The 14896-nt window shown below is 38.7% G+C and overlaps 1 protein-coding gene across 1 annotated transcript in view; it reads right to left on the reverse strand.

The window, feature by feature from the left end:
* Positions 1–3479: 3479 nt before the first annotated feature.
* The window catches only part of tmem8b (transmembrane protein 8B), a 42815-nt gene continuing 31398 nt past the window's right edge, over positions 3480–14896 (reverse strand). Inside the window, exons 12-13 of the mRNA XM_044027202.1 lie at positions 9027–9143; positions 3480–4522 (exon numbers count right to left, since the gene is read on the reverse strand). Coding sequence (XP_043883137.1) covers positions 4187–4522; positions 9027–9143 — 453 coding nt within the window. The 3' untranslated portion in view covers positions 3480–4186. The remainder of the gene's footprint in view (positions 4523–9026; positions 9144–14896) is intronic.

Here is a 14896-nt window from a genome sequence, read left to right on the forward strand (position 1 = left end):
GAGATCAGGAACACCAGGATTTAGCCATGGTTCTAAGATATTGATTGGATGGTCACTGATGCATATACTGTGCGGTCAGATTGGTGGGTAGTGGCTCTACATTGTGAAATTACTGGCATTAGTGATAAACCACAGGGCGGTGTTCCCTTAAATTGACATCAAGCTGTGACACGGTCTTCTAATATGATGTATCAGTTCACAGAGTGTAATACTATCATAAAAAGCAATACTGCAGGTTTAAAACTCAGCGGAGTTTCTCCATCTGCTGTTGCCAGTATGTTCACTGCTTCTTACCTGGAACAGTATTTAACCTGCAGCCCTGAGTTCAGCAGCTGAATTGAAACGAGAGAGTCTCGGAGCTCTTTGCTGTTGCAGTTTTTAAAAAGCCCCTCTCTGCCTCCTCCGACAGAGCCATCACAGCGGAGTCTACATCATTTTTGATTTGCTTTCCCTAATTTTAATCCTTGTGGATATTCACTAATCTCTCATTTATATTTATGTCCCAACCTTGTGCAAAATGTCTGGCTCATGAGGTAAATGAGCCGTGTTACTGTCTCAAGCTCAATTTAAGTGAGTAATTACACTGTTATGCAGGAAAAGCTCAACTCTTGCCACAACTATGACCTCGCCATGACAAAAAAAAGAATAAGTAAACAACAATTATTGTATATTTCCTGTGATATGTCTTCCAAGATGTAACATATTCTTTATTAACTTAATCTAAACTAACATCATTATGGGACATTGTTTGCACCCTGAGGGACATCTGGTCTTATACAGTAACCTAATATTTCCAGGTTGCTATGCATTTGTGCAAAACAAACATTGGTCTCTCACTAGATGGATGGCCATATATTACACACATTATAAATGGACCAGCATGCTTAAAGGCACATGACAGATATTCTAGCTCAAATGCATCCTTCTTTTTCTTCAAATCTGAGTCAAAGGAGGAACAGAATATTAGTCATCCATCAGTCAGCCCGCCAGGGCTTCTGCCCTTTAGATCAAAACATGCATCTTGGAGTGCTGGCCTTGGACACAAATGGTGCTAAGATTGCATGTCTGTAACAATTCACAGGTTTTGGAGACTTGATGCGTTATATGTGAGGTGGAAATTCAATTCTGAAGGGAATGCATTTCAAGGCTAAGCAGGCATGTGTTTGGAATAAGTTATCACCAATTTGTCACAAACATGTCTCTGTAGCACTCAGTGGTTTTCTGTTCAGACTGATTTTTAAGTCTGATGATGAATGCTCACTCGTATTGTCTGAATTGTACAGGTATGTACTGGTAATATCATGTTTCTGTGTGGCTGCTTTTTTTTTGTGGTTTTGGTTGATTTAAATTCAGTCCCTTTGTTCACGTTGTGTTCAGCATTTTGTCTCAGTGTTCAGTGCGTTGCAAGTATATATTGTAGATATGCTTGTGCTGTTCTGCTAAATGTTTTAAAACTTACATCATATAGTATGTTTCACGTTATTGCATCTGTTTTCCACCTCTCTGCAGGTTTTATTTATAACAACGTACAAACACTGAATATGTGGTGGCTGAAAGCGGGGAAAGACTTGTAAGTATTTATAAATAAATAAAATGTTGAGGTTATCACATCTATCACTGTCATTAACATTCATACTGAACATCACTATCACCATCACCCCAAAAAACAGATACTGTAAATACCACAAGCTCAATGATTAGGCCCATAATAGAGAAACTAAACAACTGACAACTTAACCGTGACACATATTAGATTGTTGTTGCCATGTTGTCTGAGAAAGATGCCACCGCTGTTTGATAACCGGCAACAGCGTCGCAGTTTATACATTGTCTCCTTCTACTTCATGGTCAAAGACCGTGGAGGACATGTTGGTGCATGTGCAGAACGCCAAATCCAACTCCAGTCCAATTAAGAGTACACATGGAGGCGTAATCGGACTATGAATCACATTATCCAGGTATGTTAGTATGACTAAGACTAGTTCGAACGTGTTTACTTGACATGAAGAAAAGGGAATTATTGTCTTAGTCGGACTAAAGTCAGACTTTTAACTTTTAAACACACTGCATGGTGTCATTGCTGGCCCAAACATCTGCTTATGTAAGTTCACAGCTGAGGGCTGTTGCCTGATTGCACTCCCTGTTGCAAAGCCTATGTGTGTGTGTGCTTTATACTATCATAGTTTTTAACTTTATTTTCTCTCTTTTGTGTGTATAAAAGAAGGATTTTAGCAGGAAATGAAGTGCCTGTTTGGTAACATGTAGTTTTGACGGCTTATACTTCCAGTCTATACAAATGGTAACCCAGCTTCTTAGTGGCCCAGCCTGGAGAAGGGAGTGTCTTTTCCAACAGAAATACTAAGAAATAACTAGAGAAAGACTTATCACTGTCCCTCAAAGATCCCTACAGTAACACTGACCATGAACGCAACACTCAGTGTAGCCTGATTTGATAGAATTGAAAGCTCTTTTGCATATTTAAGTTTTTTGGGTCAACAATAATGCTGTTGCTAATATGTTTGATTTTATGCACTTTGAGTTGCACCTGAGTCAAACGTCACTTTGAGGTGTGCGAAGGACAGGACAGGTATGGTGAAAATAGTTGTTATTATTTTTTAAATGCACTTTTTTGATGTTCCTTCCATAAATGTGCGCTGGTTTTAAATTTGCTTACTGGCGGCGGAAAATGTCTGGCCCAGCTAAATTCTTTGGTTTGAAAATTCAGCCCAGCTAGAGTTTGTAATTGAATAGTCCTGAACTACACGTTCTTTTATCTGATAATAGAAATACAAAAAAACAAATAAATAAATAACATGTCACTGAGAACAGCTATATTGTGGGCATCCACAGTCATATCCAGTCATAATCCAGGTTTTGACCTCTTCTCGTTTATGTGTGTGATGTCAAGGGCTCCGATGATAGCAGATGTTGTATGTACAGTACTTTTGCGAAAACAATGATTTATTTTATCTTCTCTGGTATAATCTGATAAAAAAAAAAAGAAGCCCCGGTGTGCATGCAGTGAGGCAAATATCGAAGGGCTGCTGATGGATCACACCTCATAAAGAAAGAATAAAACTAAGAGTCATAAACCTCTCAGCTCTGCTTTTCTCTTACATAAAAAAACAGAGAGGATAGATATCAGTATGCACTGACACCACCTCCGTGCTGCTGTGGTGTAGGAGAATTATTTATCTCTTGCTCTATTCCTGTGAGGACGCTGACAGCGTCTCTTCTCACTGTCTGAGTACTACTGGCTTCCATTAGGGCCAGGAATTGCAGTATGATGTCTTTGTAGGAGAATGCACCAGTTCCACTAGATTTAAAAGCGTCAAAAGCAGAAGTGACACTGAGGCAAAGAAAGAAAACATTTATTGTTTATGAATGTGGTGTCACACAGGTCCTGTTGGAAAGGAACAGGGAGGGAGGGAGGGAGGGAGGGAGGGTCTGGGTTTGAGGTCTCTGAAATACTGCCCCACACACACACACACATTCACACACACACTCATCTCTTTCAACAGACAGCTGGACTTTGGAATAGTTCCCAAAAAGAACAATCAGCACACTTGTGTAAAAGCAGTACATTACAGTTGCAAAAAAGACATTCTACTTGATTACTAGGTTTTACATTTGTGATGCCCACTGTCGTTGGTATTGTTATAAAAAATGTACAGAATGACATTTTTTGTGTCTCAGTGCAAAAGATATATTCCAAAATAATTTCAGAAAAAGCCGTGCCCTTGATAAATGCCCACCCACCGTGTCTCTATGTCAGCCCCTGACCTGTGCCCCACAGTAAAATAATTGGCCTGTTTACAAGACCACCAATAAATAACCGACAGAAGCAGTTTTACAGTCACCGTCAGATAGCAGCAGTGTTTCAGCTTTGACTTTAAATACATATTCACAAACAACAGTGTGTCACTGTACACCTACGATTCATCAGAACAACTTTCACTATAGATAATAATAATAATAATAATAACAGTTGTGTTGATAGTAATTACCATAACAATAACAGCAAAAGAAAAACAAAAAAACAACTCCAGTGTGTTACATACGCATTAAAGTATTTACATTGCTTTTTTTTTTTTTTTCAAGTTCTGTGGCTTAATTTCCCGTGTGTGAGTTTCCCAAGTAAAAGAAGGCAATGAAGTGTCTCTTAAGGTCAAAGGCTGGGAAATTATCAGCTGGTGCAGATGCTGTTGATGGAGATGATGGCAGGGTCCACCAGGCCAAGCTCCTCATGTTCATTCACACACAGCTGATAACCACAGCCCCGCCTACGCTTCAGTGGGGTCACCTTGGCGTCGGGCTTGGCACGAGGTGGCAGGAGGAAGCCCACGCTCCCTGCGATCAGCATGTGCCAGATGCTGTGGATGTAGAAGTAGTTCTCCTCCGTCTCCACGAAGGCATAGAGGGCCACGGCGGACGTGGCGATCATGGTGCCAGGGAAGAGGAAGAACACCCAGCGCTTCCAAGTGGGCGGGTAGCAACGCCGCCGACGGATGGTTCGCACCGTCTGACAAGCGAACGCACACACACACACACACACACACACACAGAGAGCAGACAACAGAATGTGTGTTCAACCTCAACACCGACAACAGCTTTAAATGACATTATTGATGGTTCTGAATGAACTCTGACACAACTCGGAGTTTATATCAGTTTATAGTGGACCAGTCTATATCAAACTTTTGATTTTGAATAAGAAAAAAGTCCAATTCAACCTTTCTTCCAAAGCCACACCTTTAAAAAAGGCATGAAGGCATGTGTGAGTGATGGAAACAGCAGCACAACATACTGTAAAGTCACTCACGGTCAGAAGTAAAACAAGGGCAGGTGGTTAGACAAGTTTTATAAAGCCATGCAACTTGATTTTAGTAGCTGATGATAATCGGAAGAAGATTGCCTTTCCCGCCTTTAAGGAAATGAAGGAAAGCCAAGTGTCTTGGAGAGGAATTCAGTTTCCTCTCTCTGTCTTGCTCGCTTTAACACTTTGGAGGTGTTCACATCAGCTCCTGTGTGAGTCACAGCGCAATTCTCTGTACAAGCGTCTGAAGAAAATATCATTCTGACTATGATGTTTACACAAGTGGAGAAATGTTTCTTTTCTTGTAGATGTAAAGTGTTCTGTTATATTTATTGTCACATAACTTAAAGGTCACATCTCTTACTTACTCGTCATTTCTATGTCGAATGTATATCTATATATATATATATATATATATATATATATATATGTATGTTCCTGCGTGATATTTTAGTTCCGAGGAAGCAAATGAAATGCACCCAAGCTCCCCTCGAGATCAGTAAAGTATTCTGATTCAGACATAAAGCTGATATTAGCGATCACACAATGAGCAGCTGTTTAAACGGCTGGTTCCCTGGTTGTTCACTTTGACAGAAGGAGCAGATAAATGGGGCAATTCTTTAACTCTGTGTTGGTTTTAAATGAATATAAATGCCTGTAATGCTGAAGCACAAAACCCATCATTATAATCATAATCAGATGGCAGTTGTTTAAAATTGCTCATCATTCTCCATTGTGCTTGTTTTCTTATTTATTCTCATGCTCTATTTAGTGCCTAATGGTCATGAATGTGTTTATTGGTTTAATGCAGATAATATGCTCATGCTCTGTGTGTGAGGCTGGAGGTGAAGCATGGAGACAATGCACATTTTTAACAGTAATTCAGTGTGCAGAGACTGCATGATAAATGTATCCACTGTCTATTATTACTGCTTTATAAATACTGTTCTTTTTCATTACATATTGCATTGGGAGGGCAGTTTATGGACAAAACTAATTGCATATATTCTAGCAGGGATGTGCTCCAATTGTGCCGTTCATAGTTTTAGGTTGACGACTAATAATATTTAAAGGAATGTAGCTTTTCTTATCCTTTGGATAATGTTATTTTCCTGGCTAATCTTTGTATACATAAATCAATGGCTTCATTTAGTTTGGAGAATTAGTGATATTTGGCACAGAAAAAATGTGAGCCTCTCTTTTTCTTCTCTCCTGCTCACACCACCACTGCAAAGCAGCAGACAATCCGTGACCTCTGCTTGACTGATCTAATTGTGTCTGGGAACATCCAGAATGCCAGGCTTTGCAGAAACATGACAAGTTGAAATGAAAGGGCTCTTGTAGAAAATGTGCGGCACTTAAACTCTGAGGCTCAGGGCCGAGGGGAGGATGCTGAAATGCAGATATACACCGTTGGACTGCTGATAAATTATGAAATGTCAAATAATCAAAGCATGGGATTGGGTTTATCTTACAAGAATGCAACAGTTGCATGAGATTCAAATGATTCTCCAACTAAAAGTAGCATTTGTAGAAAAGCTGCTATGCATAGTTTACTATTGTGACCCGGCAGTGTGTGGAAGAATTATCATATGAATGAATATGAATGTGTTTACAGCCTATTTCCCATTATGTAGATATTACACCACATGATGCATTTTATAACATGTAAAACATGCCAATAAGCCTTCAGTAATTGAATTACAGATGTGCCACAGCTGAACGACAAAGAGCAAATGCCTGTGGCTTTATGAAAATCTGCACCGTCTTCCCTCATGTACATTATTACACGAACACACACTTTGCACGGTGAATACCTTAAATATATGGACATCTCATCTCTACTTACCCAGACTGTTTGGCAACCGCACATATTTACCATCTGTGAGTTAATTACCTGCACAGTCACTATATGTTATACAATAAGAAGCAAATTTAGTGGCTTATTATCTAAACTCCTGAGACTGAAAACAAAATTTTTGTTTTGTTCATTCAAACTATGCTTGAATGATTTAAACAGATTTTTTAGCTTTATTTGTTGTTTGTCATACATCAAAGCAAATTATCTGTATGTTCAAATCTACTTGGCAAATAATTCAGATCTCTGAAGACGCTCACATTTGGATGATACACAGTGCTGTGCATGGGTTTTCAAGTCTTGATGTTGTTGTTTTTCTTTTTTTTAAATCAATTTATGGTAAAATATACTGTTTCCTACCTTTGTTGCTAAAGGCAAAGGGTTTACATAGAGGAGTTAAGCAGCAGTTTTTCTTCCACAGTTTTTGCAGGATCCTCCAGCTCACAGGAAAATAACTCTCTCAGTACAACAACACCCATGCTATATGCAATGCAAAGCTTGGAAGGAATCCACAAACTCATGTCAGAGGTTTGGTGTTAAATAGCTTTTTTTGTGTCTGTGCAAAAACCTTGCCTGAAAGACTATTATTTTTTATCTTCCCAGTTCAGGGAGCACATTATGACTTGACGAAGAGTCACTGGAAGTACAAGCCGACTTATAATGGAACTACAAGCCATGACTAATACCCACAGGCTGAAAAACTTTTAAAGCCCCTTCAATGCTAACGTAAATATAGGTTCATTGGTCAGAATCCCACAGTTTTTAGTTAGCTTGAATAACAGATGAAGGTGTTTTTGCTACACTCACTGGAATAACGCCGTTTAAAAGAACGGCGTTAGGTAACGGTGTTATTTTTTCAGTAACGGGGTAATCTAACTAATTACTTTTCCCGCCGTTACAGCGCCGTTAACATTACTGGACGTAAAATTTGGTGTGTTACTATGCATTGATTGAATAAACTGTGTAATCCCAACGCACCCCTGGCTAACCCCTGGTTAATAACGAGGTAAGCGATTATGATTGACCAAGGCAGAGTCACGTTTCACGCATTCCAGCATACGCGCCACACACACACACACCAGCTAAATTCCGATGTAAAGTTGGCATTTTCATTGTTTGTGGCGATAAAATCACTTCTTCAAGTTCATTGTGATCAAAGGCAAGAACGCACATGTAGTTAGTTGCCAAAAACACAGATTATTGAGAGTTTGATTTATTTAATTAAGAATAAGACTACAGAGCTAAACACACTTTTTTGTTGTTTAAAAGTTTACTTTTGTTGTCTCAGGTTGAGAGAGTTTGATTTAAATTGCTAGAGTTAAATGCACTTTATATTTACTTTTCTTACAAAGATAATACTTGAAGTGCAGGATAAACATCTTGCCGTCTGTCGACGTGCAATAAATATAGAAAGTTATGTACAAACATCTGTCTGTTCTACTCATTTCAACTGACTTGTGAAAACTACACAAAAAAAATCCAAAATCTTTGACATACAGCAACTTTTTTTTAACAGTAACGCAAATAGTTACTTTCCCTGGTAACAAGTTACTTTTATTATAGAGTAATTCAGTTACTAACTCAGTTACTTTTTGGAACAAGTAGTGAGTAACTATAACTAATTACTTTTTTAAAGTAACGTTCCCAACACTGCTTAAGGGACAATGGAGGAACAGTGTCATCCTCTTTCATCTCCATATCTGAACAAGCATTGTCTGTGTATCTCAAAACACATTATCTATTTAAGCATGTTCATCTAGTGTCACAAACACGCCTTGTTAGAAGTAGAAACAAATGTGAAATACAGGATTTATACCCCCAAATTCCCATAAACATGGCATGACTGTTATTTTGTTGTTTTTTTTGTTGTATTTTTTAAAAATAGTTGCATTAACCCTTTAACACAGAGTGTATCGCAGATGACAGGGTTTGTGCTGTCAGGGAAAACGGTGTCTGAAAGCTGAGAAGTTGCAAGTCAAATCCAACATGTGGTTATTTCAGTAATTTCCTTTTTTTGACTCAAACATGTTAACACACATATTAAATATGTGTTATACAGTTAAAATCTGGTGTTCATGTACAACTACAGTGTTTATTCTAAATAAATCTTTATTGTTTTTCTTCATTTTAAATTGTTAATACACTATTTTAAAATGCAGTAAATTGCAACTGATATTGAAAGTTATTCTGGAAAAATGGGCAAAAGCACTTACTCACAGGATATTTTCTGGCCCTTTTATGATTAAAATAAGCAAAAAAGACACTTTTTCACAATCTATTATTTATACTTTTATAACCAAACACTGTGGAGTGTTTTTCCTACTGTGAAGCAGACGTGTGCATTTCTCTTACCCATGCCACTGCCATGATGCCTAGGGCAAACAGGCTGGGTCCAAGCAAGTTCCACAGACCATGGCGGTCCAGCTGTAATGCCATGGACAGGGACATCGCCCCCAGGAGGTACAGCACCTTGACAACACAACAGAAAAACATGCAGATCAGTAACTGACAGTAATTATGAATGAGAAACCGTAACAAAATACTTGCAGTGAAGTGAATGGCAGATACTAAACCACTGGGAGTTGATTTGTAATTCCAGTGTGTTCAATACTTTCCTATTTTCCCTGCACTGTTCTGCACGTGTGTCTTGTTTTCTTGGCTGTGAGAGACGTACTTTCCAAACACAGCTGGTGCCATTGTGCCTTTGGAGGTTTAGCAGAGAAACATGGTATGCTACAAAAAAAGTACCACTAAGAGGCAGGAATAAGAAAGATAAGCCTTGCTGAAACTGGTGAAACGAAGTTCAGCAGTGTGACGGACATAGAACAGTGCTTTCATGTAGGATTTCTATACATTGCCTGGACTAATGCACAATAGAATCGAGTTTGAACAGAGCTTTGCTTGGTTCTGTTCTGTCTATTCAGTGAGCTAATTCAGAAATCCCTGACACAGTGTATTAAAGTTAAGGTCTGTAATTGTGAAAAAGCTACACAAAGCAGGTTACACAAAATGAAGCTGATAACGCTCGTCCTCTCCTGTCAGCACTTTGATCAAAGCTCTGCCACAAAACACTGGAAGGTGTTGTGTGTCGTGGAACTAGACATTTTCCTGTGACTCGCTCATTAGGGGTTGTTCTCTAGCTTGATGCAAAGACTTCATTCATGCACCGTGAGAGCCTTTGCAGGGTGTGCGCAGTTTGGCAGTTGTTGTTTTTTTTTTTTATTAACTTTATTAATTAGCGGATTTTGTTTTAGTGATGATTTTACTGTCACATACCAACACAGACTGTAAAGTTGGTCCTGCAGTCAGGCATGTCTTGTCCACAAATATGCAATTTCAACAGTAATTGCAATGTTCAAACTGCATTCATTGATTTAATTTTTGGATTATTTTTGAATGGCAAAAATTGTTCAACATTTTTCTGTATCTGTGTAGCTGTTATTTGTTGACGCTTAGTGATCATGCCATTAACCCTGAGGACACAAAGCATTTTGGCTGCTTTTTCCCATTAACATTTTAAGTTAAGTTAAAATGTATATACAGAGGTTATAAGAATGTACAATATAGTGTCTTAAATTCATTTTTTCAGCACAACCTTGTCAATCTGATGAAATTATTTTACTATATAGACCTGAGCAAAAAGTACTCAAAATGTTTAAAAATCAGATTGAATTTGTGAAATTTGGAAATACGTCAAAGTTCACTTGGTTAATTTTTGTGGACAAACATAAAATAAAAACTTTTGCACAATTATTGCTACTCCTGTTTTTTTATATAAATTGTAGTATACAATAAAAAACAGATAAGAAGACAAAAAAGCCTAAAGATGTGACCAATGACCTCCCACCCTCAGGATGTTCATATAAGGTGTTGTGTATTATTCCCATGGCCGCGTGAGCACTAATGGTTAACAATGGATTGAAAGTATTGGCTTTATAGTTGATGACTGTGTGTGAAAGAGCTTCACTGTTGCTCTAGAGCTGTTAAAAAGAAATATAATATGAACACATGACCACATGTAGCATCATCATCTGTTCCAGTGCAGCTACAATAAACTGAAAAATCAAATGTGTATTAATCCACAGCTGAAAACGGGGCAGTAAAGTTACAATTTAAAGAGAGGGAGACAATTTGTTGACAATGAAAATACAGCTACAGCCTCATTGTGTAATATCAGTTCAGAGAATAAGTAATACACTACTGAGCTTCCTGTATCTGAGTGGGAGCCACGATATAACAATGGAAACTGAATGCAAACAATAGAAACCCTTGTTACAAATAATACCAGTTTAACATTTAAATTATTTTTTGCCAAGCTCACAATTTGACACAGTCAAGGGATATAAAAGAGATGGAGTCAGAGGAAAAATCAATAATGCGCTGGGAGAACTTAAGGTTGCGTTGGTGTCTGCATTCTTCTGTCTGCTGGAGGAACGCGGGGGTAAATTGGGGGATTTTGCGAGCAGGGCAGCGATGGCCCATCTGCTGAAGAGCAGAACTAATTGGCACACACCAAGCAGGGGAGGAGCAGTGTGGTGCAGCCCGAGGACTCTGTACAGCAGCAGTCATCAGTCATACTGCACCACTGAATTGTATACAGTAGCACCCAAGCATGCATGTATACATGTACTGTGTGTGGACATGAAAGCACAGAGGCTCACAGGCAGAGGTTTTTCAATGCAATTAATCACCACCTGTCATTGTGACGGACGAGCTTGCAGGAATTCTGGTCGGAGGTCTATTTTTATCCGCCACGACGTTTCATGCTTCAGAATGTACAGTCATATAAATACATACTGTCAGATACAAGATTAAAATGACTGAACCTGTGAGTAATTCACTCTTGATCTTTGAGAACAGTAAACGAGGATCTGCTAAACAGTTTTCAGAGCCCTCCAACACATCTTATGCTTATTTTACTTCATATTTAACACTGGCCATTCTCTAAACTATATGAAAAAAAAATGCTATTCCCTTGAAGTTGAATTTTACAACTAGATATAGGCTTAAACATATCATTATTGTGATAAAATTGATGGCTGGTGATAGAAAAACAAAAATTTAAATTTAAAAATTCCCCTATACAAGCCTTACTGTCATTGTGTTATTCTCTTGGCCAATCTAACACAATTTTCAAATTGTGACTCTATTTACAGCACAAAGAAACTGCATCATCTATTGTGTAACAGTAAAATGTATTGTAAATATTTTATGATTATTAAAGGCTTAGCAAAACTGAAAATGAAGTGCTTCATTATTGGACCAACTGCAGAACCTTCATTGACTATATTTTAATAATCACTTCTGCATAATATGCAAGGTGCAAGGTGTAGAACTCTCCATGTTAATTGTTTACCATAGAATGAATTCAATCTATGGCAGTGCCAAGTGCATACAGTTTGCTCTCAGTTGGACAAGAAAAAGAAAAAGAAAAGGGAACTTGAGTGACAAGTACGCAGCCTACAGAGTGAAGAAGTTTTAGCTTGAAAGAGAAAAATACATTGAATGCCACTCATATGTGCACAGCTGGAGCTTGAAGGATGAGCTCTGGCTGTCTGTGTGGACAGCAAAAACTTTCAAGATGATCCCAACAAAGGGCAATTAGCACCTCAAGTCATTCTGCAATGCAGCAGTGGAGCAAAGCACGACATTAGACATCTCAGTCACACTTTACATTTACAGTAGTTGTATTATGAGAATACAATTATATTTCTATAGTAGTCACCACATACTGTAATAGCATGGTGGTAACAATAGAAATTGTGTTGGATGGATTTTTAACTTTATAACATGGTTATTAATAACTTTGGAAATAACTGGGTGGTAAGTTGAATTGTCTTTCAACTCGAAGGTTGTGGGTTCGATTCCCGACTCTGCTAGTCTACATGTCGATGTGTCCTTGTGCAAGACACCAAACCCCACGCTGCTCCTGAGGGCTGTGCCGGCAGCGTGTAAATGGGTATGAGAGATGAGTGAAAGAAAATGTGCTGCACACAGATGTGCTGAAAGTGTGAGTGAATGGGTGTGAAAGGGTGAATGGCAAAACTGTAGTGTAAAGCAGCTTTGAGTGGTCATCAAGACTAGACAAGCGTCATATACATACAGACCATTTTCCATATTACCACCAATGTGAAAATTGCATCATATGGAATTAGCATTATCTCATTACAAAATTGTTACCAACATCACTTATGTGGTCATAAGAAGATAAAGAGCAAACGCAGTCTAGATATTGGAATTATTGGGGGGAGGGGGGATGGGGGAGCATGTGCCTTGAGATACGGGATGTTGTGTCTTTGCACTTGGTACAAGTTTAGATCTTTGAAGGGTAAAAGTCACATACATAGACACACAGCAGTATGCATGAGCATAAATGAAAAAAAATAATACATACACAAAGAAACATGCACACACACACACACACACACACACATTTGTTCCGCTAGCCAGTCCTAACATGTTCGATTTGATTGGTGACTGTGTACTGCAGGGCTCAGCAAAAACTAAAACTCTTGAGGACAGCAGATGTTCATATATTTTCCCTCCCCCATCCTTATGGACACACACACACACACACACACACACACACACATCCCTGAGACTGCTTCATGTTGGTGTGCAGCCAGGGAGTGACCCATGGAGAAGGCGCACCTGTTCTCAATATGTCAACCACAAGATAATTTATGACCGCACATCAATGAATCTAACACGTTTGATATTGCTATGGCTTACAAAAAAAATGAGACACCAGGCAAACCTCTGCTGAAATGTCATTATTTCCACCAGAGAGTATCACTCACAAATTAGAATAACGTCACTGCGACGTGCATCCATTGTGATGCAGCACTATCGCTGAGCATATCCATCGTGACATGCCAAGACGAAAAAGTTGTTGGAATCCAGCGAGGGCTGCAAGTTAATCTATTTGATACTCAATCCAAAGAAGTAGGTCACACTGGTCTTTGTCCACTAAAATAAGATGTCTACGTCCATCATTCTGACTAAGGTCCCAAATCAGATGATGAAGGAGAGGATGGAAGCAGACACATTTTTTTACACATCCTGCAAAGCTGCTGTGAGGGAAAAGCAGTTCTGGTCTTTGTTTTGATTTTTTTTCTTAGTTTAATGCCATGGTTACCAACCTGGGGTCCAAGCCCCTCGTAGGAGGGCGCCAGAGATCACACGGGGGGCGCAGAGTGTTGACTGCTCTGAGTTTGTGAGGTCAATATAATTATATTTGTGCATTTCAATCAGACACTCAACTGGATAATTAGAAGTCAGTATCACGCAAAGAAAAAACTATATTTTCTTTGGTCCACCTTTCAATTTATTAATCTATTCATCACCAACACCTGATCACGGTCCTGTTGTCTGAGAAACGTTAAAGTACCAAAGACTCGGCGGGATCAAAAAAAGAAAACAAGGCAATACCTTGGTTTTGATTTAATGGAAGCATCTATACACACTGTGAGAATAGGAACAAAAACCTCCAACTGCTGTTTATTTTCACGAAAATTTTCTACTTCATTCTTTTTTTGTATGCGTGCCCTGGACAGAGGCTCGGGGCTGGTTTGTCCTGGACACAAGCAAGGGGGGCTTCAGGGAAAAAAGGTTGGGAACCACTAGTTTAATGCATTCAATAATTTCAATAAGAGACAACTTCAATCCTCTCAGAAGCTCTCAGGTTGTGGTCGCCGAGTAAAGATTGCCTTGCGACAAAGGCGCAAACCCCCCAAAGTTACCAAAGAAACAAAAAAACGTGTAGAGCTGCAACTAACGATTATTTTCATCAATAATAAAATGTTAATCAGTGTTTGTCAAACCTGGAAATGAATCGTTTTTGTCCACAAACCAAAATGATTCAGTTTCAATTTCTTTGCTATGTGGAGCAAAAAAACCATAAACTATTCACATTTAAGAAATCGATTAATCGATTATCAACATAGTTGACAATTAATAATCGAGTAATTGTTTCAGTTCTAGAAACTTGTTTCTTCTTTGCATTTTCATCCGTTTTCTTTAGACTCCCATTACACAGCTCTCACGCTCACTCCTCTAATCCCTCTTTGACTCAGGGCTTGTGTCAAGTTGTTGCTCTACTAACAAGGAGCTCTCAGCTTAAGTGTTGCCAGGCTGAATCATGTAGCAAGCAGACATGTGTTATGGTCAGAGAATGACCGTTTTCATTAACATGTGGCGTTTTTGTGAAGAAAAAATAGTGA

The sequence above is a fragment of the Solea senegalensis genome, linkage group LG5 (assembly GCF_019176455.1).
Source record: "Solea senegalensis isolate Sse05_10M linkage group LG5, IFAPA_SoseM_1, whole genome shotgun sequence".
In the NCBI taxonomy this organism is placed as follows: domain Eukaryota; kingdom Metazoa; phylum Chordata; class Actinopteri; order Pleuronectiformes; family Soleidae; genus Solea; species Solea senegalensis.